Here is a 24,069-nt window from a genome sequence, read left to right on the forward strand (position 1 = left end):
GATGGGTGGGGTTCCATGGGGTGGGCCATGGGGGCTGGGTTCTATGGGATGGGGCGGGCCATGGGGCAGGGGTTCTGTGAGGCAGGCGGGGCTGGCCATGGGGGGGACAGGCCATGGGACAGGGGGGCAGGGTTCCATGGGATGGGGCGGGACATGGGGTGGGGTTCCGTGGGGCAGGAGGGCTGGGTTCCATGGGATGGGGTGGGCCGTGGGACAAGGGGGCGGGGTTCTATGCGGTGGGCTTCCATGGGATGGGGTGGGCCGTGGGGGCTGGGTTCCATGGGGCGGGCCGTGGGACAAGGGGGCTGGGTTCTATGGGATGGGGTGGGCCATGGGACAGGGTTCCATGGGGTGGGCCGTGGGGTGGGTTCCGTGGGGCAGGGAGGCTGGGTTCCATGGGGCGGGCTATGGGGGCGGGCCGTGCGGGCTGGGTTCCATGGGATGGGGCTGGCTATGGGGCGGGTGGATCGTGGGACAGGGCAGGGCTGGGTTCCATGGGGCGGGCTGTTGGGGCTGGGTTCCAGGGGGCGAGGTTTCATGGGATGGGGCTGGCCATGGGGTGGGCCGCGGGGGGCAGGGTTCCATGGGATAGGGCGGGCCGTGGGGTGGGGTTCCGTGAGGCGGGCGGGCCAGGTCCCGGGGGGCTGGGTTCCATGGGATGGGGCGGGCCGTGAGGCAGGGGGGCTGGGTTTCATGGGATGGGGCGGGCCGTGGGGCAGGGGGGCTGGGTTCCATGGGATGGGGCGGGCCGTGGGGTGGGGTTCCGTGGGATGGGGCGGGCCGTGGGGCAGGGGGGCTGGGTTCCATGGGATGGGGCGGGCCGTGGGGTGGGGTTCCGTGGGATGGGGCGGGCCGTGGGGCAGGGGGGCTGGGTTCCATGGGATAGGGCGGGCCGTGGGGTGGGGTTCCGTGGGATGGGGCGGGCCGTGGGGCAAGGGGGCTGGGTTCCATGGGATGGGGCGGGCCGTGGGGCAGGGGGGCTGGGTTCCATGGGATGGGGCGGGCCGTGGGGTGGGGTTCCGTGGGATGGGGTGGGCCGTGGGGCCGGGGGGCTGGGTTCCATGGGATGGGGCGGGCCGTGGGGTGGGGTTCCGTGGGATGGGGCGGGCCGTGGGGCAGGGGGGCTGGGTTCCATGGGATGGGGCGGGCCGTGGGGTGGGGTTCCGTGGGATGGGGCGGGCCGTGGGGCAGGGGGGCTGGGTTCCATGGGATGGGGCGGGCCGTGAGGCAGGGGGGCTGGGTTCCATGGGATGGGGCGGGCCGTGGGGCAGGGGGGCTGGGTTCCATGGGATGGGGCGGGCCGTGGGGTGGGGTTCCGTGGGATGGGGCGGGCCGTGGGGCAGGGGGGCTGGGTTCCATGGGATGGGGCGGGCCGTGGGGTGGGGTTCCATGGGATGGGGCGGGCCGTGAGGCAGGGGGGCTGGGTTCCATGGGATGGGGCGGGCCGTGGGGCAGGGGGGCTGGGTTCCATGGGATGGGGCGGGCCGTGGGGTGGGGTTCCGTGGGATGGGGCGGGCCGTGGGGCAGGGGGGCTGGGTTCCATGGGATGGGGCGGGCCGTGGGGTGGGGTTCCGTGGGATGGGGCGGGCCGTGGGGCAGGGGGGCTGGGTTCCATGGGATGGGGCGGGCCGTGAGGCAGGGGGGCTGGGTTCCATGGGATGGGGCGGGCCGTGGGGCAGGCGGGGCCGCCCACGCTCAGTGCTCTCTCCCCCCAGATCTGGCTGCCGCAGGAGGCCCCGCCACGCGGGGGGCGGGCGGAAAGTTTCGCAGCGGACTGACGGACGGAGGGAGCCGGAGCCGCTGGCTGTGCTGCCCGGCCCGGCCCGGCCGCGGACCCACCAGCCCGGCCGGCCATGGGGCTCGGGCTCTCGCTCTCCCTGCTGGCCCCGGCGCTCTGGGCCCTGCTGCTGCTCTCGGCCTCGGAGGAGACGGTGCCGCGGGTCAGCCTGCGCTACGGTGAGTGCGGGGCGGCCGCAGTTCGCCCGGGGACCCGGGGGCTCGGGCTTCACGCGGCCACTCCCTGGGCAGGCGCCCCCCGTGCCCCGCCGAGCCTGGCCCTGCCCGGTGCCCCCTGGCTGGGAACGCGCCGGGGCCGGCGGCTCTGCTGGGAGGGCAGGAGGGAGAAACCCCGCAGCTGTGGGCAGGGGGTTGTGGCGGGGCCCGGCCGGGCTGCGGGGCCGGCAGGAGGAGAGTGGACTGAGCAGGCGGGGAAGCCCCGTGGGAGTTTTCCTGGGGCGCTAAAGGAGCTGAGGCTTGGGGCAGAGATCACTGCCAACAGGTACTCGGTGTGTTACACGCCCATGCAGGCTCTCCTGGGCAGTGCGTGTGGTCACGTCAGGGGTCTCCAGCCGTGTGCGTTGTGTGAAGGCTCCCAAGTGCAGAGCCTTCCACACACTCTGTGGCACAGCGATCAGCTCTACCCACGTGCTGTCACAAATGGGCCTCTCCAGAGCGCCTTCCAGCTGCAAACATCTGGCCCCAGGGACGTGTTATCCCCAGCAACCGAGGGGAAGCAGAAGCCCAGAGGTGGGCAGGGACTCCCCAAAGCTCCCATAGTGAGCCAGGAACAGAAGCCAGGACCCCTGGGTCTAGTCTCGGGTGTAGGTAAGCTTGGCCTCCACGCAGGAGGCTGCTGGCGCTGCAGGCACTGTGTGGCCCAGGCCCAGAGCACTGGGAGAGAGGCTGGGCAGGGCTGGGCTGGGCCGGGCCATGGGGATTTGTGTGGAATTGCTCCCAGTGATGGGAACGTGGGAGCCGGGAGAGCAGAGAAACGCCCTCCCCACCCTGTGGTGTGTGATGTACTAGTCTGGCCTGGCTCCCCTGGAGCGGCTGCACTGCAGTGGGATTGGGCTGAGGCTGCGTTTGTGTCTGTGTCTCTATCCCGTAGTCCTGTGCTGGCAGCACTGCCCTTCGGGCTCTTGTCCCACCAGGCTGATGGAGTGTCCCTGGAAGGCTCAGCACCTGAGATGAGCACCTGCTAAGGGATATGCCCTTGCTCCGGGTCATGCTAGTCGTACCCAACTCACTGACCCCTGTGCGTGGGCCTGGGTTACAGCGGCTTTTGGGAGTGGCTCCTGACTGCTGCTCCTAGGCCCTACCCCTGGCTCCAGGGGCAGGGGAGATGAGGGCAGGGACAGCTTGGTTAGGACCTGTGCACACTGGCTGGCCTCATTCTCTGGAGCTGCAGGGTTTCAACCCATGTGTCCTGCTGGCAGCCGATTCCCAGGGCCCACGTCACCCCTGCCAGCCTTCATTGGCCACAGCAGGAAAGTTATTCACTGCAGAGACCGACCTGACCGATGACACAGCTTGCCTGGGTCCTGCCTCCACCTGTGGCCGGTACTTGTTGCTCAAAGGGAGATGATGCTGTCAGGGGGGAATCCCTGCTGCCCTGGGCTAGGCCTGCAGCTTGAGAGTTCTCTGTGAACTGCAAGTTCTCCAGGACGTACAGTTCTCCGGGACGTACTAAGCCTGCCCCTGCCCTTGACTCTGAGCTGAGCGTGAGGACCCTTCCCTCGGCGTGGGACTGAGCGGGGTCTCGGGACGTCTTCCCCGCACAGCTCTCCACAGGGGCTCTGACGTTGCCCTGAGGAGTACAGGGCTGGTCCCCTGTTGGTGCTCCGAGGGGGAGGAATTAGGCGGTGAGGTGGTTGGGGTAGGTCAGCTGGAGGGGTACGGGGCTGGGCTTGGGCAGCTTGGAGGCTGTAGAGCGACGTATTTGAACTTCCCCAGTGAGGCAGCGCAGGGACTCCTCTGTGTAGGTTGGGCCCAGACGTCAGCGGGTTGAACCCACTCCTTTGCAAGCCCTGAGCTGGGCAGAATTGTCCCGTCTAGTGTTCGTTGCTGACCGTGGAAAGCGCCTTTCCCCTGCACTGAACTCCCTGCTGAGCTGGGAACCCATGGCCAACCAGGGACAGTGACTAGCCCAGAGAACCCGAGAGAGTGGAAGGGGCCTGGGCTTGTGAAGGGCCGGCTTGCCCTGCCACATGGCTGCACCTGCCGTGGCTCTGTCCCCAGCTCACGAGGTGATGTGTGTAGCACTTGCCAGCGTCCCTTTGACCTCCCCCAGAGGCCAGTGGGATGGTGCTCGGTTCTGCAACTCCGTGGTGCAATCCTGCAGCCTACATTCTCCCTGATGTTGAAATGCCTCGTGACACCTCTGCTAGGTGCTGAGGCTGCAAAACACCCGTGCCCTGCCTAGCCCCGCAAGCCAGAGCATGCCTCCAAATGGCTCCTGCGTGGCAGTCTGCCAGCCGAGGGGTGCAGCCTGGGCAGGCACACGGTACATGCTGGGCTGTGCAGCAGGGCCAGGTTGTGGGTGTAAGTGATGGATTGGGCGAAGCAATGAAAGAGCCGCTCCCGGCAGTGGGAGCCTGGGGAGCTCCGCTGTCAGACGGGTGGAGAGGCAGAGCTGTCCCCAGTGAGGCTGTTCCAGACAGCAGACACTGCAGCGCAGGCTTCTGCACCCAGCATGGGAGGGCTGCCTGAAAGCCCAGAGGCCAGGCTGGAGAAGCAGGGGCGAGGGAAAGGCAGGGTCTGTGTATTTGACTGGAGCCGGTCCAGGGAGGGTTGAATAGAGAGGGTGGCTTTGAACTGCGTCCTGGAATGGTGGAGGAGGGGAGGTGCTGGCACTTCCCTGCACATGAGAAGGCAGCCCAGCGCCACCATGCCTGGGGGAGTTTGCTTTCTGCTCTGCTGGGTCCTATCCTGCCTTGTTGCTGGGAGCAGAGGCTCCTCCCCAGGGCATCCTTGCCAGGGTGTTCTGCAGGGATCCCATCCTCTCCATGGGCAAGGCTCTGGCACTTCCGCCCTCCGTCTATCATGCCCCTGCTCTCAGGCTGCACTCACCAGGGCCAGGGGGAGCAGCCTGGTGGTCTGTCCTGTGTGTTGAGCATTCGGGACCCTGCGTGGTTAGTGCTGGGGGCCCTGCCCTGCGCCCAGCTGCTGGGTGAGGTCGGCGCCGAAGAAGCACAGTTTGCCCAGTGGCCAGGGACTAGCCTGGGTTCCATTCTGTGCTCTGGGACAGGTCGCGGTACTGCAGGGGCAGCAGCACTGCCCACCCCGGCTGGGCCTTGGGACGGTAGAGCTGTTACCGATTGCAGGAGGCTCAGGGCTGTGGTGCAGGGGCACTGGGCACCTGCAGAAGGGAGAGCACTGCGCCTCAGGTTGGGTGGACAGGCAGGGACCCACCTGCACAGGGATGCTCCCTGCTGCCTAGCGGGGTCAAACTGTACAGCCTTTGGCAGGAGTCTGTTCCCAGTAGCACCCTAGCCTGCCATCTGGGTTTCCCTCCTGCTCTGCTGCAGCCAGGCCAGCGACCCATGGGTGCTCATGGGGGACGGCCGTGCCCAGCGCTGCCCCGGTGAGGTGCTGGTGGGGGGCGCTCCCCTCCTCACAAGCATCTCAGACTGGGCGCCCTTTGCTCTGGCCGGGTGAATGCAGCTGGTTCTCGCTGGCCATATGCTGCCTGGGGCTTGTTGGGCAGGGGTAGGGGCAGTGTCTGTTATACATGATAGCACCCAGACGCCCTGATCAGGATCGGGCCCGTGGTGCTGTGCAGGACAGCTAGATCTCTGTGTATGCCCCATCCTGCCCGTGACGTGCCAGGTCAGTTCTCTAGCTTGTCTGGGCTCAGCCCTGCCTCCAGTCCCTGCCCCAGGTGCCCACACTGGTTTATGGGCCCTGTCTCTGTACAGCTCCGCTCCAGTCTGCGGGTGTGGGGAGGCTGCTCGAATGGTTAGCACAGCCTGGCCCCTGTGGGCTCCCGCCCCGAGAGAGGACAGCCTGGCCCGTCACCCCAGAAGAGCAGGGGCCTGCCCTGTGCACTGTGCCAGCGGGGAAGAGGGTCCATCCACTGGAGCGCGCAGGCAGGGCAGGGCGAGTTACTCTCATTCACCTCCAACAGGTTTGCCTGGAAGCAGCAGGTCCTGTCCCAACACGTCCCATTGGCTGCAGTGCAGGCTCCCTGCCAGGCTGCTCAGGGAATGCCTGCCCCTCCTGCTATGGGCCTGGCTGGTGCAGGCTCAGGGAAGGTTGTACTCAGGGAAGGGCTCTGTGCTGCTCTGAGGGCCCCATCCCCGGCCCTGCTGGGGTGGCTGCTCCACTCTCGGGGTGGCAGCAGAGGCAGGATCTCTCAGCTGGATCCGGGTCTGTGTCTGGCACCTGCATGGGCATCAGAGCTCCCTGTCTCTCCTGCTAGCACAGAGTGGGCCCTGCCTGTGGGCTGGAACGGAGCAGCTGCTCTTGGGGCCCTGCATGTCAAGTGCCCAAAGGAGCCTGTGGGCAGGGCTGGCTGGGAGGTGGGGGCCCTTCTGCACCACAGTCACTGCCCGCTGGCTCAGTCTGTTCCTGGGAGCTTTGGGTCCACAGCAATTGTGACTCATTCCTGCCTGGGCAGGTGGAGTCGTAGCGATAGTACTGGTCTGAGCAGGTGTCACGGAGTCCCCGGGCCATGCTCTGGAACTGCTCCCCACCAAGCCAGGCAGGACTTTGGGGAGCCTCCTCTCCCTTGGAGCAGACTTGTTTAGGGCAAGAAGCTCACACGTCTTCACCTCCTGGGTCTCTCCTTGGAGCATTCAGCATCCTCTGCCTCTCCGTGCGCTTCCCACAGCGAGTCCGCTCAGGCAGGGTCCTGGGGAAGTCAGAGGGTCCTGCACCCCCACTTCGCAGTCAGACGTAACTCTTAGCCAGCCAGTAAAACAGGTTTATTAGATGACAGGAACATGGTCTAAAACAGAACTTGTAGGTACAGAGAACCGGACCCCTCAGCCGGGTCCATTCTGGGGGGCAGTGAGCCAGACAACCCCATCTGCCCTCACTTCCCATCCCCAGCCAGCTCCAAACTGAAATCCCCTCCAGCCCCTCCTCCTCTGCTGAGTTCATTTCGTGAGCCAGGAGGTTACCTGACCTCTTTGTTCTCCCACACCTTTAGCATCCTCTTGCAGGGGGGAAGGGCCCCGGCCATTAGTTTCCAGGAGACAAGAGTGTCAGGTAGAAACTGAGGCACCCACACAGTATTCAGAGGAAACATTAAGAACAGTCCCACTTCATCACAGCGGGTCATCATCACCTTCCCCCAGCTCTGAGCAGATGGGACAGAGTCACTAACCCGCCCGGTGCACAGAGGGGAACCGAGGCACAGAGACATGGAGGCAGTGGCAGAGCCAGAAAAGGAACCCAGGAGTCCTGATCACCAGTTCCCCCTGCTCTGGTTGCTAGCCAGTGGGAGGGTGCCCCCTGCAAGGGGGGGTCCAGCAGGGAGCTGCAGGCAAGCAGTCATCACTGTCCCAGCCCTGTAGGCTCATGCCAGCTGATTTTGTCCTTCCTGGGTGGATAGACCCCTGTGAGAGGGATCTGGGATGGGGAGTTGTCATCAGCAGGCGTGTGCTGAGTGGGGAGACAGCGAGGCGGAGGTGACGCTGACCCTCCCTCTCTGAGAGCTGCTGCCTGGGCAGGGAGGAGGCTGGGGCTGTGAGTCAGAGGGCTCCTCGCTGGGGATAGGAAGCACTTCCGGGGCCCGGTTTCCTGCCCACTCATAGGGCAGGTAACTGCAGCTGCTCGGCAGTAAGTCAGCCCTGCAGGAGCCTGGAGTCCTGTCCTGAAGTGCCCTTGGGGAGCTGCCTCCCGGCAAGGGGCAGGGTGTGCCAGGGATCCAGCCAGCACTTCCTTCCATGCCCCATTCTGTCTGCTCTCGGCTTCCCCCCTGGAATCTCCGAGTCCTCTGCCCAAAGGAGATGTTGCCTGGGGTGAATGAGCAAGAACCCCACTCTGCCTGTTGTCTGAACCTGTCCATGCTGCCCCCTCCTGCAGTGCTATCCTCTGGGCCGGGAGGCTGGCATGCCTGGGCGATGTGGGTAGATGGGCTCTGAGCATCAGGAGCACAGGGTTGGGGTCTGAGTGCATGGCCTGAGGTCTTCCCCCTCTAGCAGTGTGCGGTGGGGGCAGGTCAGTCTCTGCTCAGGCTGCTTCTCACAGGGCAGCAGAATATTGTGCAGGTGTTCTACGACTTGAGCATGGCACAGGATCTCTGGGCCTGGCACTCCTCTCCCACCAGCTTGGCTCCATGTTGCTGCTCCTGATTCACCGCAGAACCAGACAGCGGCAGGGGGCTGGACCGAGAATTTGTAAAATTATTTTTTCCCTGCTGAATTAGTGGCCAGTGATTGAGTCGCTTTGACTTCTGCTGTCTGTCGGGAGATTTTTCCCCTCTGCTGTTCTAAACCGACCTGTCGAGATGCACAGCTACTGAAGCCAGAACAAACGCTTCCCAGCCCGTAGAGCAGGCTTTAAAAACCAGCCCATCTCAGGGACAGGCCAGCAAACTGGCAGCTGTTCACTCCCCAAGCGTGCCCAGCCTGACCTGGTGGCATCCGGTAGGGATGTGGTGATAGTGTAGAACTGTGATCACACCCATCTGGCAATTTGAATGTCGTGTTCCTCTGCAGAGGCCTGGTCTGCACGTAACACGTATGTGACCCCCAGCAGCACAGTGGTGCCCTCCAGTGTTGTACCGCACAGGATCTTTTCAGGGGGAATAAGGCAAAGTGCCACATTTATTGGTAATACATGCATCAACCCACACTGTCGTATGCACAGGATATATTACACTCATGCGCGCTCACACACTCTCTCTCTCTTTCTCTGTCTTGTTGTTACCAATTAGTTGCTCCCCTTAACTTCACTGGCCAGGTGATGTAGATGGGGGAGGGGTGGAGCCGGGCTTCTGCCGATCCAGATCGATACTCCCATGTTGACAAGATGAGACGCAGATGACCCTGGGTCTCATCTTGTCAAGACACCTCATATTTATAGCAGCTTCCCTGTCATGCAAATCTGTGCCAAATGCAAAATCTGTATCTGTGTCCGTTGGTCCTTTGTACTGCTTCTCTCAGGGTGCTGTCCCAATGCTGTTCAAAGAGGGTGTTTTCAAAAGAAGGTGCTCGCTTCTAACCCCCGAGGCCGTCAATGTGTCTGCTCTTCTTCAGTGAGCCCACTGGACAGGTTTTATTGTTCTTGGGCCTGGCTCCCATCCCCTCTCCAAGGGGTGCAGCTGTCTGGAGGTGCTGCCTTCCATGCCTGGCTCCTTAACACCTCGTTCATCCAACAGGGCAATTGATCAAGGGGAGGAGGGAGGGGAGAGCGTATTCTACTCCTAGCAAAAAGACATTTTTTTAACATTATACCAAGGCTCAGTACAAAGTTTTCTATATAAGGATCTGATACAAAGTTGTAGGAAAATAGAGGCATGATACAAAGTCATATGAAAGTTATGTGAAGATGCTTAATGCAGAGACATATCGACACTGGCCCCCGGTTCAGACGCAGGAAGGGGATGGAAGAACGCTGTTGTTGCTCGGGGAGGTGGAGGAAACCCCTCCATGGCTCTGGGCTGCATCTGCGTGCCAGGGTTGTGCTGGCAGAGCTGCAGTGCCGTAGTTGTGCACAGGAGTCCCTGGGCCCTCAACATGGTTCCCTGTTGTCCTTGCTGCTAGGGCAGGAGGAGGCAAGTGCCCTGGGGGGGTCAGCCGGGCGGGGCTGCAGCTAGTGCTTCAAACCTGGTTTGGCCGGAGGAGGCGGAGCCTCGGCCCAGGAAGGGTTGAGCTGGGGAGGCCATGCTGCTTCCAAGATGTCAGGATCAGGCCCCCCGCCAGGTGTGAATCGTCAGCCAGGCCTAGCTGAGCATTGCCAGCTATGGTACGGGGTTGGCAGTTAACCACAGGGCAGGTGGTGGGGCGAGTCTGTGGCATTTCTCGTGGCACCGTTCTGCCCGGCTGCATAAGACTGCCTGCGGTGCTCTGCACATCACTGGCTGCCAGAGGGTCTGTCGGGCACTCAGGAGAGCGGTGTCCTCTCTGCTGCCCTGAGCTGGGCTCCATTATTGCCGGGCATCACTCCACCTCACCGACCCTGGACAGCCCAGCAGCCTGCAGTGGTGCGCGTGGGCATTAGTGATTCTGTTGTGGAAATAGACTCCAGCTCCCGGGCCGTGGGCTCTGCGGGGCTGGGGATCAACTCGTCCCCTCCCCCCGGCTGGGGGCTCTGCAGGGCCGGGGATTGACTCGCTCCCTCCCCCCAAGGGCTCTGCGGGGCTGGGGATCAACTCGTCCCCTCCCCCCGGCTGGGGGCTCTGCGGGGCCGAGCATTGACTCGCCCCCTCCCCCCAGCTGGGGGCTCTGCAGGACCGGGGATCAACTCGCCCCCTCCCCCCAGCTGGGGGCTCTGCGGGGCCGGGGATCGACTCGTCCCCTCCCCCCAAGGGCTCTGCAGGGCCGGGGATTGACTCCCACCCTCTCCTCCCGGTTAGGGGCTCTGCAGGGCTGGGGGTCGACTCCTGGGCAGGGGGCAGCTCCCACCATGCACTGCTCCATGTAGCTAGGAGGGCCGGAGGGTTGCATCTCAGGCTTGGCCATTCCCTGCTGTGCCTCTCCGAGCGCTGCCCGCAGTGCAGAGCAGAGCTGCTGTGAGTCTCAGCACAGCACTTGGTGCGGGTTGAGTGCCCAGCCTGTCCCTGGATCCTGGCAATCAGCTGGCAGCGTGTGTGTGGGGGGAGATTAGTTCTCGCCTGGCTGGGCACTGAGAGGCACTGGGAGTTCTCCAGCCGCTGCTGAGCAACATAACGAGCTCTTAGGACTGCAGATCGAGCCGGTGGGCCACCCAGAGCCGTGTGGGGCACTCAGAGGGGCAGCAGGATGGCTGGGGGTGCAAAGGGCAGGCAGGTTGGCCGTTGCGTTAGTGCAGAGACAGGAAGTGGGGGTGGCATTGTGTTGCCAAGGGGTGCGGTGTTGTGGCACAGCCTGTCTGTGAAAGGGCAGGGGGGCTGGTAACTGGCTGCTGTGTGAGGCAGGGTGGGGGGCTGTTGAGGGGGTGTTGTAGCGAGGCGGTGAGGGGTGATTGCCAGCGTGGGCAGAGCAGTGCCCTCGGGCTTGGCACGGGGGGTATTGTTGGGGCTGGGCCCTGTGGCAGGGGCACTGGGGGTTGCGAGCTGCCCTGCAGCAGCACCCAGGAGGACAGAGCCATAGCGCCAGGGCAACGCAGCCTGCCGGGTCCCCTGACAGCTGCTGGGTCTAGGCATCGTGGCCTGGGATGAGGGAGGCAGGGGGAGCCGTGCCCAGCGTGATGCTGTGTGGGCAGTGAGTGATGGGGCAGGTGCCCTGGCAGTCCCAGAGTGATACCAGCCTGCTCCCTGCCCACCAACCCTATGCCAGCCCCCTTGCTCCTACCCACCCACGCACCCCACTCACTGGGAGGCTGGAGCAGCGAAGATGGCAGGGAAATAGGTGGACAGTACTGGCCCCAGTCTCCCCTCTTCCACCCCACTGCCTCAGATTCCCTCCTCACAGCCCTGCCCCAGCTCCTCCCCACTGCTCAGGGGCACCCTCTCCTTGGGAGGGGGTTGTGGAGTGCTGGGGAGGCCAGCGGGGGTCAGGGCTGATGGTGAGAGCCTGGGCTGAAGCTCCATGAGGCGTCCCCCAGCCTGCTCTGCGCACTGTCCCCCATTGTCCCAGAGCCGGGATCCCTCACATCGGCGTGGGCCTTGGGCACTGCCTCCCTGACCGGTACATGCCCTTCCCAGGCACCTGCCTCTGCTTGGCCCCAGGGGCTTAGCCCGGACTCTCCCCGAGTGCTTCCCAGGCGGGGACTCATGGCGGGGGATTGCTGGGGCACCGGGATGTCTCCGAGCTCATAGCAGAATGTTCCTGCCTCATGGCAGAAAGGCTGAGCCAGCGCAGGGCCCTGTTGGCACAGATCCCTGGCTCTAGTTCCCCTTCTCGCAGCCAGCCCGGGTTCTCAGGGAAGGGCTGTTCTTTCCAAAGCCCCTCAGGGCACTCAGCTGGCACTGCGCCTGGCTACAGAGGTGTCCCACCATTGCATCGTCCTGCTCTGCCTGACAGTCCCCACCCCACCACGGGCTCTAGGGCAGACAAGGGAGGAGGAGGTGACCTGTTACCCTGCATCCCCATGGCCACAGCACCACTTTCGGCTGAGGAGCTAGAGCGGGAGATGTCGAAGTTGGCTCTCCTGGTCCCACGAGCCATAGGGGGAGAACATGCAGCTGCTGCTTCTCCCCAGTGTATGCAACACACCAGATCTGGCAGCCAAGTCCATCCCACGCCCGCTCCAGATCCCCAGCAGGCCAGTAAATGGAGACCAACTGCTTTGCTTGACCCCCTGGGCCTGGAGTCCACTCGAGCGGAGGGGCTTGGTGCAGGGAGTGGATAGCTGTGCTATGGGGCCAGGAGCCCCCAAGGCCAGAAGTTCAGCAGGAGCAGCTACCCTTGTATTCCACCGAGGCAGTAGATCTGTGGGCCCAAATGGCCAGGCCCCGGCTGCCAGATATGATTCTCTGTAGGGAACAGAGTTAGGGGGCTGGGTCCTACACCCCCACTCCATGGGTTGCTGCTGGGATGGGCGCTCATAGGAAAGTTGGTTTTCACATGAAGAGCCGCTCTCCCATCTGCAGGTGGGTTGGGGCCTGTGGCTCTGGCTGCTGCAAAACTCCCAGGAGAATCCAGCACAGACCCAGGAGGGGCTGCCAGGCTGCAGCCCAGACTTCCCCCACACACTGACTTCCCCGGGCAAGGCCTGGGGGGCTGGGCCCCAGGCTGGTGACAGATGAACCAGCCATGCTCTCCAGCCACTCCAGGGCTCTGCCAGGTTGAAGGGCCTGCTTGGCAGCCAGGAGGTGGGTTTGAGTTAATCCTCACCAGGCTAAGGAAGCCCCTGGAGCGTGCCCTGGGGGCAGCACATGGCAGAGACCAGCAGGCCAGGAACCACCAGAATAAAAAGGCTTGACTGTGTGGCTTGGCATTACAGCCCGGGAAGGGAAAGAACCCAGTCAAACCAGAAACCAAGGCAAGGGGGTCTCCTTCCAGCCAGAGGGCCTGTCACGGATCCACATGTCCAGTGCTCTGGAACAGGCCTGGGAGACCCCCTCAGTGAGCCAGACCCTTTCACGAGGGCAAGCCACTTGCTTTGCCACCTCCTGGCACTGAACCTCAGCACCTTGGGCACCCTGCAGAGTCCACCTGAGACGGGCACCAGAGGGAGATGCAATGCACTCCCAGTGGCAGTGGAGAAGCAGCCAGGTTTAGCTGCACACAGCATAGGCAGGCCTGGAGTAGCACAGAACAAAGTTACAGCCTGGTCACAGAATCACAGACTACCAGGGCTGGAAGGGGCCTCAGGAGGTGTCTAGTCCAAGCCCCTGCTCAAAGCAGGACCAGTCCCCAACCCAGCCCAGGCTTGGTCCATCTTGGTCTGTCCTGAAGCCTCTTTTGTCACCGTTCAGGAGACTCCAGCTTCCAGCAGCCTCCACTTAACAACCCTGCCTGGCCCCTCTCAGTCCTTGTTCTTGTTCCCAGGCGAAGCTGGCTGGCTTCCTGCGGAGGGGGGAGGGGTGTGTGCGTGGGCCATCTATAGTCATTAGTTGCTAGGTACCAAATGTCCGGGCAATTGGAGTGGCCTTTACCCCAGACAGCTAGGTCAGTCACACCTGGCTCTCTGCAGAGAGTGAACAACCTTTTCTGAACTGCTAGTTAATGCAGCATATAGGGGAAACTGAGGCACACAGTGTTCATACAGAATATTACAGAGAAGTCCCATTCTGTCAAAGGGCCTAGCCAGCTTCTTGTTACAAAATGGCCATAGGGTCCTTGTGAGCCCTCAGGGGCTCCAAGAACTGTGGGGAGCCCAGCGCTGGGCTAGCAGAGGCTGCAGGTTGGGAATGATAAGCAGTGGCAGAGCTGTGGGGGTGCCCAGGGCTGGGGTAGCAGGGGCTACGGGTCAGCATTGAGGGGTACCACAGAGCTGTGGGGGTGCCCAGAGATGGGCTAGCAGGGGCTGCAGGTCGGGATTAAGGGGCACCGCAGAGCTGTGGGGGTGCCTAGAGATGGGCTAGCAGGGGCTGCAGGTCGGGATTAAGGGGCACCGCAGAGCTGTGGGGGTGCCCAGAGATGGGCTAGCAGGGGCTGCAGGTCGGGATTAAGGGGCACCGCAGAGCTGTGGGGGTGCCCAGAGATGGGCTAGTAGGGGCTGTGGGTTGGGATTAAGGGGCACCGCAGAGCTGTGGGGGTGCCCAGAGATGGGCTAGTAGGGGCTGTGGGTTGGGATTAAGGGGCACCGCAGAGCTGTGGGGGTGCCCAGAGATGGGCTAGCAGGGGCTGCGGGTTGGGATTAAGGGGCACCGCAGAGCTGTGGGGGTGCCCAGAGATGGGCTAGCAGGGGCTGCGGGTTGGGATTAAGGGGCACCGCAGAGCTGTGGGGGTGCCCAGAGATGGGCTAGCAGGGGCTGCGGGTCGGGATTAAGGGGCACCGCAGAGCTGTGGGGGTGCCCAGAGATGGGCTAGCAGGGGCTGCAGGTCAGGATTAAGGGGCACCGCAGAGCTGTGGGGGTGCCCAGAGATGGGCTAGCAGGGGCTGCAGGTTGGGATTAAGGGGCACCGCAGAGCTGTGGGGGTGCCCAGAGATGGGCTAGCAGGGGCTGCAGTTCGGGATTAAGGGGTACCGGCAGAGTTGGCGGTGTGAGTCCATGTTTCATGACTTGCCATTTGTACCGGCAGGGAGGAGCCAGCCCTGCTGGGGGAGCAGTGGGCAGTGCCAGTGTGTGGATTCTGGAGAGCTGGGGGCTGCCCAGTGCCATGGCGGGGGATCAGGTTGTGCGTTGGGGTGCTGGGATGCCCAGGGGTGGGTCTGGCTCTCTGCCCAGACTCTAAGCATGGAGCCCCAGATACACTGACGAGTGTGTTGCTGGGTCTCCCTAGACTCCTCCGAGAGACCCGTGTGGTGGTTTGAGAAGGACGGAGTCACCAACTACACAACCTTGCTGCTGAGTCCGGATGGGGGGACCTTGTACGTGGGAGCCCGCGAGTTCCTCTTCGCCCTCAACACCAGCCACTTCCAGCCTGGCCCGCAGCACCAGCTCGTAAGTCACCTGGCCCGGCCCAAACTCACAGGGCACTGCTGGGAGAGTGGCCCGCGGGCACAGGGGTGGCTGGACCCGCCCCTGGGGCAGGAGCACGCTGGCTGGGCAGGCAGGTGGGCGGGGGCAAGTGCTGGGGATGGGCCTGGTGCAGGCTCCCGTGCGGCGCTCCCAGCATCTCTCCCGAGCCCTGCACGTGGCTGCATGTTCTGGGAGCCGGCAGGACAGCGAGCTGGGGCTGATGAGTTCAGCACAAAGCCAGGCCCTCTCGGAGGAGCAGGGCGCCGGTTTTCACGCACCCCACGCCCTGCTGGCTCACTGGCCTGGGAGAGCGGGGCATCTTGTCGCCTCTGGGCTCCAAGCTTCCGGCGTGAGAGCTGCTCCCGCACCCAGGCAGCGTTTCCCAGCATGGCTGGCAGTGGGATGCCTGGGGCAGCTGACTGCTAGTGGGGGCGCTGCCAGGGAGGGCTCTCCTGATAACTATTCCCGTCGCCCACAGCTGCCCTGGAGCGCGGACGAGGAGAGGAAGAAGCAGTGTGTGTTCAAGGGCAAGGACCCCCAGGTGAGTGCTCCTGGGGACAGCACACTGCTAGCCCGCCTGTGCCAAGAGACCATGGGGATGGGACAGCAGCGCCAGGACTGGGGACACGGGCCCACTGCTGGGGAGAGGCCTTGAACTGAATGTGCTCAGCGGGGCAATTAAAGTCAGCGTGGGGCCTGCAGCCAGCCCTTGTCATAGCGCTGCCTGGATGCAGTGCTGTGGGCCAGAGGCTCAGCAGGGGGCGCTCTCCCCAGGCTGTCAATGCTGGTCCCACGGTGGCCCTAGGGAGTGCTGTGCTGCAGGGAGCGCGGTGTGGCCAGCAGGGGGCACTCTCCCTGGCAGGCAGTGCTGGTCCCACTGTGGCACTAGGGGGCTCTGTGGGGCAGGGAGCGGGGTGGCGCACTCAGCAGGGGGCGCTCTCCCCAACAGGCAGTGCTGGCGCTAGGGGGCACTGTGCGGCAGGGAGCAGGGTGGGGCACTCAGCAGGGGACGCTCTCCCCAGCAGGCAGTGCTGGTCCCAGGGCGGCGCTAGGGGGCTCTCTGGGGCAGGGAGCGGGGTGGGGCTAGCAGAGGACGCTCTCCCCGGCAGGTAGTGCTGGTCCCAGGGCAGTACTAGGGGGTTCTGTGCTGTGGGGTGAGGGTGGGGGACTAGCAGGAGTGCTTCCCCCGGCAGTCAGGGCTGGCCCCATTGCCTCAGGGTGGCACTAGGGGGCGCTGTGCTGCTGGTGGGGCTGTCTCTCAGGTAAGAAACTGAAACAGGCCCGGGCTCCTGGCCTGTCCCGTGGGGGCTGGTGTTTGTTTGGCCCCGGTCGCTCCATCCACGTCCATAGACCCCATTGGGCTCCCGGGGCCCCAGGGCTGCACTTCCCTGCCAGGCCCAGAACCTGGGCAGAGCAGGGCAGCAGGGCTGGCCCCAGGGCAGGGTGGCAGAGCTGGCAGGGGCTGCGGGTGCTGTGTCTGGGGAGAAGCGAGCCTCTGCGTGGGGCAGACTGAGCCGGTGCCTCTCGCCTTCCCCACAGAGGGATTGTCACAATTACATCAAGATCCTGCTGCAGCTGAACAGCAGCCACCTGTATGCCTGCGGGACCGGCGCCTTCAGTCCTGTGTGCACCTACCTCGTGAGTGCTGCACGGGGCCTCTCAGTGCAAGCTCTGCCCGGCCCCTGCCCTGCTCCACTGCCCCACTCTGCCTGCAGGGAGCACTGGTCTGGGGGCTCTCCCTGCACCCGTGGCCCAGGCTCTGAGGCAGCACAAGTCCCTGTCACCCCAGGGACACAGCTCACTATTCCTGCCCCTCCCGAACCGGCTGGGCGACGGTCTGCTGCCCAAGGGAAAGCTGAGCAGAATTAGGGATCAGCATGTGGGCCCCAGAGCCAATCCCTTCCCAGCATCCCTCCTGCACCCAGTTCTCCCTGGCGGGACTCCAGGCCCAGCTCTGAGCCCTGGCAGGACAGTGGCAAGGGCCTTGGGGTGTGATGGGACAGCAGAAGGGACTTGGATGGACTCAGTAACCTGCCCGGTGAAATACCTTGGGGACGTAAGGAAAGGGAAGGAGACACCACACCTGCCTTCCCCCGGCTCCTTCCCTTCCCTCCCCTCCCCACCCCACCTGCCCTCTTGGCCCCGCCTCCCCCCCACCGGACTCTTCCCGCTCAGAGCATCCTCCCCTCTGCAGAATGTGCAGAACTTCAGCCAGGCAAGGGAGCTGCTGCTGGAGGATGGGAAAGGCCGCTGCCCCTTCGACCCCCAATACAGATCTACTGCCATCATGGTCGGTAAGGAGGGGCTGGTACCTCCCCTGGGTCTCCCAGGGTGGGGGTTGGGGGAATGGCTGTGCACCCTGCGGCCCAGCCCGTGGATGAGGAACAGCCAGCGGAAGCAGAAATGGAGCCAGTGGGGTGACACTGGCCCCCTGGCAGAGGGACGCGTGGTGCCCACACCCATTGCTGCCAGGCCGGGCCATAGGAGGCACCTGGGAGCTCTGCTCTCTCTGTCTCCTTCTGGCTGGAACAATATGAGCCTTCAGCTGGATGGCAGCAGTGGGATAGACCTGGCACAGAGCCATCGGCCCTTGTGAAACGGACCCCTGCACAGAGCACTGCAGCACGGCTCCCTGGTGGGGGCTTGGAGAAACCCCTGGTGCAGCCACCCCGAATGAGGGGAGATGGCAGCTGGATCTGCTCCAGACCCAGTGCCAGCAGCAGGGAGGGAGGAACCGGTCCCTCCTTATGCCAGCGGGTCTGTCTTTCCCTGGCAGATGGTGAGCTCTACGCTGGGACCGTCAGCGACTTCCAGGGCAAGGAGCCGACCATCTACCGGAGCCAGGAGAGCCGCATCTCCCTCAAGACCGAGAACTCCCTCAACTGGCTGCAAGGTGCAGGGCTGCTGGGGCAGGGCAGGGTCCCATTCCAGGCACACCCAGACTGGAGCGAGCAACAGGCGGCCCAGACAAGCTCCAGGAGCATGAGGAGGTGTCGACCAGGCCTGGCGGGGACAGGGTGGGCTTAGGCTGCTGGACCCAGTCAGACTTTGCCCTTCTGTCCCCTCTCCCAGGCTAAATAGGGCTGGCCTGGGTCACTGCTTGGCTGGGAGCCCCCCAAGGCAAACTTGGCTTCTTTCCTTCCTGTCACTGCCACGCTCCTCCCCAGAGGAGGCTGCGTCTCGCCCCCAGCGATGAATTGCCCAGACTCCAGGATGCTCTGGCATACCAGGGGGCTGGCACTGAGGGCTCTGTATTTGGGATGCAGACCCAGCCTTCGTGGGCTCAGCCTACCTGCGGGAGAGTCTGCCGCTTGGCAGCTCCGAGGGGGACGACGACAAGGTGTACTTCTTCTTCAGCGAGACCGGCAAGGAGTTCGACTTCTTCGAGAACACCATCGTGTCGCGGATCGCCCGCGTGTGCAAGGTGAGCCGCGTACTGTCCTCTGGGGGGTGGTCACGCGTACGTGCCAGGGAAGGTGCGTGATGAGGTTGGTCACACATGCAAATGGTGCAGGTAGAGTCACACCTGTGCATGTGTCACTGATGGACTCACCTGACGTGCTTGTGGCTGGGCCTGCAGCGCCCCCTGCTGCCCACAGAGCTTGCCTGCTTCTCCAGGCTCCACCGCAACTGCCCCTCTCTGCTGCACCGAGGGGCCGGGGCAGCGCAGGGTGACGCCCGCTCTCTCCTTGGCAGGGGGATCTGGGTGGGGAGCGGGTGCTGCAGCGGAGGTGGACAACGTTCCTCAAGGCCCAGCTCTTGTGCTCGCGCCCTGACGACGGGTTCCCCTTCAACGTGCTGCAGGATGTCTTCGTGCTCACGCCAGACGAGCGGCACTGGAGAGACACGGTCTTCTATGGCGTCTTCACCTCCCAGTGGTGAGCACGGGTGCGGGACAGGGCCCTGCAGCTGGCTCCAGCTAGAGCCACTCGGACCCAGACCAGGGCATCTCCCTGGTGCACTGCCAGCAGAGGGGTTAGCCTGGGTTAGCAGAGGGGGGCGGGGAATGGGACCTGGGGCCTTTCCCTGCTAGTGGGCACTGTCTCTGATATGGCCCCAGAGCAGGGACTGGCTGGCTCAGGGAGGTGGGGAATGGGACCTGGGGCCTTTCCATGCTAGGGAGTGCTGGCTCTGATATGGCCCCAGGGCAGGGACTGGCTGGCCCAGGCGGGTGGGGAATGAGACACGGGGCCTTTCCCCTCTAGGAGGCGCTGGCTCCCATCCGGCCCCAGGGTAGGGACTGGCTGGCTCAGAGGGGTGGGGAATGGGACCTGGGGCCTTTCCACGCTAGGGGGCATTGGCTCTGATATGGCCCCAGGGCAGGGACTGGCTGGCCCAGGGGGGCAGGGAATGGGACATGGGGTCTGTCCCCTTTAGGGAGCGCTCCCTGCAGCTGCTGACAGTTCTTCCCCTCCCATTATGTGTCCCAGCTGTTTGCCTGGTCCAGGTGCTGTGGGGAGCTGTATGTCAGGGTGGATTGTGCCCAGCCTGCAGGGGCTGAGCTGTCTGCTGGGGCCGTGCAGGGCCCGGGTGTCTCTGGGTGGTTCCAGGACCCTTTTTAGCTGCTGATTTCCCCTCTGGTGCCAGGAACAAAGGGGGCCCTGGCAGCTCCGCAGTATGTGCCTTCGCCATGCATGACGTGCAGAAGGCCTTTGGCGGGTTCTACAAGGAGGTGAACCGTGAGACGCAGCAGTGGTACACGGACACTAGCCCCGTGCCAGAGCCCCGGCCCGGAGCGGTACGTCCCCCTCTCCCAGCACAGCGGGCAGGACTTGCCCCAAACCTGCCTGCTCCTTGGGGCACTGGACTCTCTAGCCTGGTCACATCAGCACAGCCTGAGCCAATCCACACTGCCACCTTCCAGCGCCCCCCAGCTCCTGGGTGTCTTCCTCGAGCTCCTGGCCAGGCTCTTAGCGGGGGCTGCTGCAGCTTGGGGGTGGGCCAGGAGAGGCTGGTGTGAAAGGTGCCAGCACTCAGCCCCTGTGTATGTGTGTGCGCCTGCCCTCACTAATGCCCCCTGGTGGGGAGGCTCAGCAGCTGCGTGTGCTCTCCCTGCTGGGGGCTGTGCACTGGGACCGCAGGCCGTGGATCTGTCTCGGTGCTGCAGGGCTGTGCTGTCCGTGTCTAGCTCTCTTCCTCTCTGCCCCACCAGTGCATCACCAGCCGCACGCGGCACATGAAGATCAACTCCTCTCTCCAGATGCCAGACCGCGTGCTGAATTTCATCAAGGATCATTTCCTGATGGACAGCGCCATCCGGAGCCAGCCACTCCTGCTGCAGAGCCGCGTGCACTACCAGCAGATCTGCGTGCAACGCGTGCAGGGCCTGCACCACACCTACGATGTCCTCTTCCTGGGCACAGGTGGGTCTCCCTGGGGAGCTTATGAGAGCCAGCCAGGCAGGGTGTTCCCAGCCCAGGTGAGTCTGCTCAGTGTCCCCGCTTTGTGCGTTGCAGACGACGGGCGACTGCACAAGGCCGTGAGCGTGAACCAGAAAGTGCACATCATCGAGGAGATCTGCCTTTTCCATGCCGGCCACCCAGTCCACAAGCTGCTGCTGGACCAGAGCCAGGCAAGCCAGCAAGCATGATGGGAAACTCCTGCATCCTCACCCTGCCCTCCCTCAGCAGACAACATGGGGGGGCTGGGGGCACATGACCCAGGGTGGACGGGATAGGGGAGCAGGAGCTGTTCCCATACACAGCCTTGGAGCTGCCTTCTGCGTGGTGCTCTGCACAGCCATCCTCCCTGTCCTGCTGCCCTGGGGCTGGGCATGCCCCAAGGGGCCAAGTGCTCTCGGTCAGCCTAGGGGGAAAACTGAAGGAGCCAGGGCGAAGCCTGGGCTCACGTCTTGTCTCACCGCCGAATGGCTCCCAGCATGGCTGGCTCCGGCTTCCTCCCTCCCTGGGTAGGGTTTCCTGCACTGAAACATGCTCATCAGGAAAAACCAACGGCCCCATCTCCGGGGGGAGCCAGGTGACAGGGTCTGTGCTGCAGGCACTGCCCAGCATCAGGAACTGAGGCAAACTCCGTCATCCCCAGTTTGGCTTTAGCAACAGAAACTCACAACCAGAGAGCGGCTCGACTCCGCCCTTCTGCCCCCACTGGGCTGCTCAGCCCACACCCTAGAGCCTGTCTCCCCAGAGAGGTGCTGCTCCCCATACCCTGCAGGGGTAACACCCCCCGCCTGGGGGAGTCAGCAGAGCCCACTTAACCTTTCCTGCCTGCCAACAGGGCGGGGATCTCAGACACAGACGACAGGTAAATGTGGGTTTCACGAATGGCACCTGCCACATAGATCCCATCCGGTGACATCTCGGTGACACACGCGTGTGCACACTCAGGCACACGCCCTTTGCTGGACCAGCTCTCGATCTGCTCTCTCCTGCACAGGGCCTGCTTTACGCTGCCTCTTACTCGGCAGTAGCCCAGGTGCCCCTCTCCAACTGCAGCCTGTACAGGAGCTGTGGGGAGTGCGTCCTGTCCCGGGACCCCTACTGCGCCTGGAGCGGGGAGGCCTGCCGCAGCGTCGCCCAGTACCACCTGCAGCTGCCGCTGCACCCCCAGTAAGTGCTGGGCTACTGGGCCCGGCCAGCCCCAGCCCCGCCCCTCTCAGCCGCCAGCCCCAGCCCCAGCCCCACCCCTCTCAGCTGCCAGCCCCAGCCCCAGCCCCTCCCGCCAGCCCCAGCCCCAGCCCCACCCCTCTCAGCCGCCAGCCCCAGCCCCAGCCCCTCCCGCCGCCCCCAACCCCAGCCCCGCCCCTCTCAGCCGCCCCCAGCCCCAGCCCCACCCCTCTCAGCCGCCAGCTCCAGCCCCAGCCCCTCTCAGCCCCAGCCCCTCCCACCGCCCCTCTCGGCCACCGCCCCCAGCCCCGCCCAGATGCCGCCAGTCCAGCTCGGCTCAGCCAGCCCCGCCCCACTCAGCCTGGCCAGCCCCACATTCACCCCTCTCAGCTCTCCACGCCCCCCCACGCTCGGCCCTGCTCCTCGCCCCCTCCCTGCACAGGCCACGCTCACTGCAAGTCTCCCCCTGCAGACCCTGGGCCCAGGATATCGAAGACGCTGACACGGAGAGGCTCTGCCAAGCAGGCAACGTGTCGCTGCCCATCCCCCGCCTTCTCCGACCCCCAGGTAAGGAGGCATTGGGGCAGGACCCAGCGGGGGTGGGGTTTGCAAGCCTGCTGTGGGGTGGGAGGGGGACGGCGCTCTGGGACCTCTGCACAAGGATCCAAGAGGATCCCCCATCTATCCAGTCTAGCTGCCATTGCCCTCTGAAGGGCAGGTGGCATCATTGCCAGGGCCTGACCAACTGGGGGCGCTCTAGGAGCACACATGGCTGCCGCCCCCACCCCCGAGTGAGAACACGCCCCTGACATGCGCGTAGACCCTGCCGTTGCCCAGAACTGGGTCCCCAATGGCCACCCCTTTCCCCCCATCATGGTGACACTGGGCCATTGCTGGCCATTCCCACACCCCAGTCGCTGCCCCACGGGTGCCCCGGGCCCGGCGTGAGCAGGGGGAGGCAGCTGGCCGGAGCGGTTCCTGACCTGCCTGTGTGGCTTCCTCCGCAGCAGAGGGACCACAGTGCCAGCAGATCCGGCTCCTGCCCAATGCGGTCAGGCCCCTGCCGTGCCGGCTTTTGTCCAACTTGGCCTCGCGACTGTGGGTGCACAATGGGACCCAGATCAACTCCTCCTACCTGGTGCTGCCGGACGGAGCCCTCATCCTGGTGGGCAGCCAGGAGCGCCTGGGCACCTATGAGTGCTGGTCGCTGGAGGAGGGCTTCCAGAAGCTGATGGCAAGCTACTGTGTGGGGGTGGAGGAGCTGCCCCCTGTGCTGCATGTGCCCCTGGACACAGCGGGCAGGTCCCTGCCCGGCCAGGATGCCCTGGAGACCATCAGCACCTCCCGGAGCACCTCTGCCGTGGGCAGCGTCTCCTCCTGGCAGGACGGCAAGAGCTACTGGCCTGAGTTCCTGGTCATGTGCACGCTGTTCGGGGCGGCGCTGCTGCTGCTGGCACTCTTCGTGCTCTGCCGGCACCGGGACAGCATGAAGGCCTTCCTCAAGCAGGGCGAGTGCCCCAGCGGGAGCCACAGGAAGGTGGGGCTGCCCGTCGAGAGCCTGCCCCTCAACGGCAGCAGCCTGCCCAGCACGGCACCCGACCACAAGGGCTACCACGCCCTGACTGACAGCTCCATCAGCACCCCCCCGCATGCGCCCCCAGGCACCAGCCCAGCCTTCTCCCAGTCGGACAGGAGGCCCCTCAGCATCCGTGAGAGCTTCGTGGAGGTCTCTCCGGTCTGCCAGAGACCCCGGGTGCGGCTGGGCTCCGAGATCCGGGACTCCGTGGTGTGACCAGGCTGGGGACATGAGCTGAGCCGGTGAGATGCACCAGCCCCAGCTCCACTGAGCCTTCCTGGAGACCTGTGCCATCAGGCCACAGCATGGTGGGGCTGCGTGGGGCTGGGCTGCCACCGACCCTGGCTGTAACAACGACCTGCAGACTGCCCCGCGCCAAGCAGGGGAGGGGCGGCCCCAGCATGATGTAGCATGTTCTCCAGAGGTGTTCTCAGGGAGGCAGAGCCCCTCCGTGTATCTGGGGTGCGCTCACACTCCCCTGCAGCCCTCGCCCCAGCCCTGTCACCCATGGGACAGCTCTGGCAACCAGGGGCCATTGCTTGGTGCAGAAGCAGGGCGTTCCGGGAAGGCCCAGGGGCTCTGGTGCTGGGAGAGGTGCAGTGGGGACCTATGACCTTAGTGAGGTGAAGCTGCCCACGTGTGGCACGTCTAACACTGCCATGTGTGAGCATGCTGCTGCCTGCACGTGGAGCCAGTTCTGTGGCCAGGCAGGAGAGTTCATCTGTCTCATATCCCTCTCGTTCCCCATCCCGCTGTGATGTCCTGGCGCCTGCCAGGAGCTGGGTCTGGGCATGTTCTGTGCGTTTGTGCTTTGGGTTGTTTTTACTATGTGACAATGTGAACTGAGCCCCGGTGAGCACGTCTGAGCAGCAGCAGGCGCTGCTGTGGGAGTGCTGTCACCGTACCGGCTCACACCGTTTGTGGACGTTCTTGCACAGAAATGAGTTGTTGTCGTCAGTCTTTTTTTATATAAAGTCCACATGTCTTGGTGA

General features: G+C 64.3%; 1 protein-coding gene across 1 annotated transcript; it reads left to right on the forward strand.

The window, feature by feature from the left end:
- Nucleotides 1-1,698: 1,698 nt before the first annotated feature.
- Nucleotides 1,699-24,069, forward strand: SEMA4B (semaphorin 4B). The gene is made up of 14 exons (XM_050967334.1): nucleotides 1,699-1,956; nucleotides 14,760-14,920; nucleotides 15,417-15,479; nucleotides 16,478-16,576; nucleotides 17,133-17,232; nucleotides 17,715-17,831; nucleotides 18,205-18,362; nucleotides 18,635-18,816; nucleotides 19,526-19,676; nucleotides 20,091-20,301; nucleotides 20,395-20,510; nucleotides 21,332-21,504; nucleotides 21,974-22,068; nucleotides 22,509-24,069. The coding sequence occupies exons 1-14, from the start codon at nucleotides 1,854-1,856 to the stop codon at nucleotides 23,291-23,293; spliced, it is 2,514 nt and encodes an 837-aa protein (XP_050823291.1). The 5' UTR covers nucleotides 1,699-1,853; the 3' UTR covers nucleotides 23,294-24,069.

This window comes from Gopherus flavomarginatus, chromosome 9 (assembly GCF_025201925.1).
Source record: "Gopherus flavomarginatus isolate rGopFla2 chromosome 9, rGopFla2.mat.asm, whole genome shotgun sequence".
Taxonomy (NCBI): domain Eukaryota; kingdom Metazoa; phylum Chordata; order Testudines; family Testudinidae; genus Gopherus; species Gopherus flavomarginatus.

Coding starts and splice junctions, on each gene's coding strand:
- SEMA4B (XM_050967334.1), top strand. CDS start 1,854: ATGGGGCTCGGGCTCTCGCTCTCCCTGCTGGCCCCGGCGCTCTGGGCC. Junction 15,480..16,477: donor TCAAGGGCAAGGACCCCCAG/GTGAGTGCTCCT, acceptor CCTTCCCCACAG/AGGGATTGTCACAATTACAT. Junction 22,069..22,508: donor CCGCCTTCTCCGACCCCCAG/GTAAGGAGGCAT, acceptor CTTCCTCCGCAG/CAGAGGGACCACAGTGCCAG.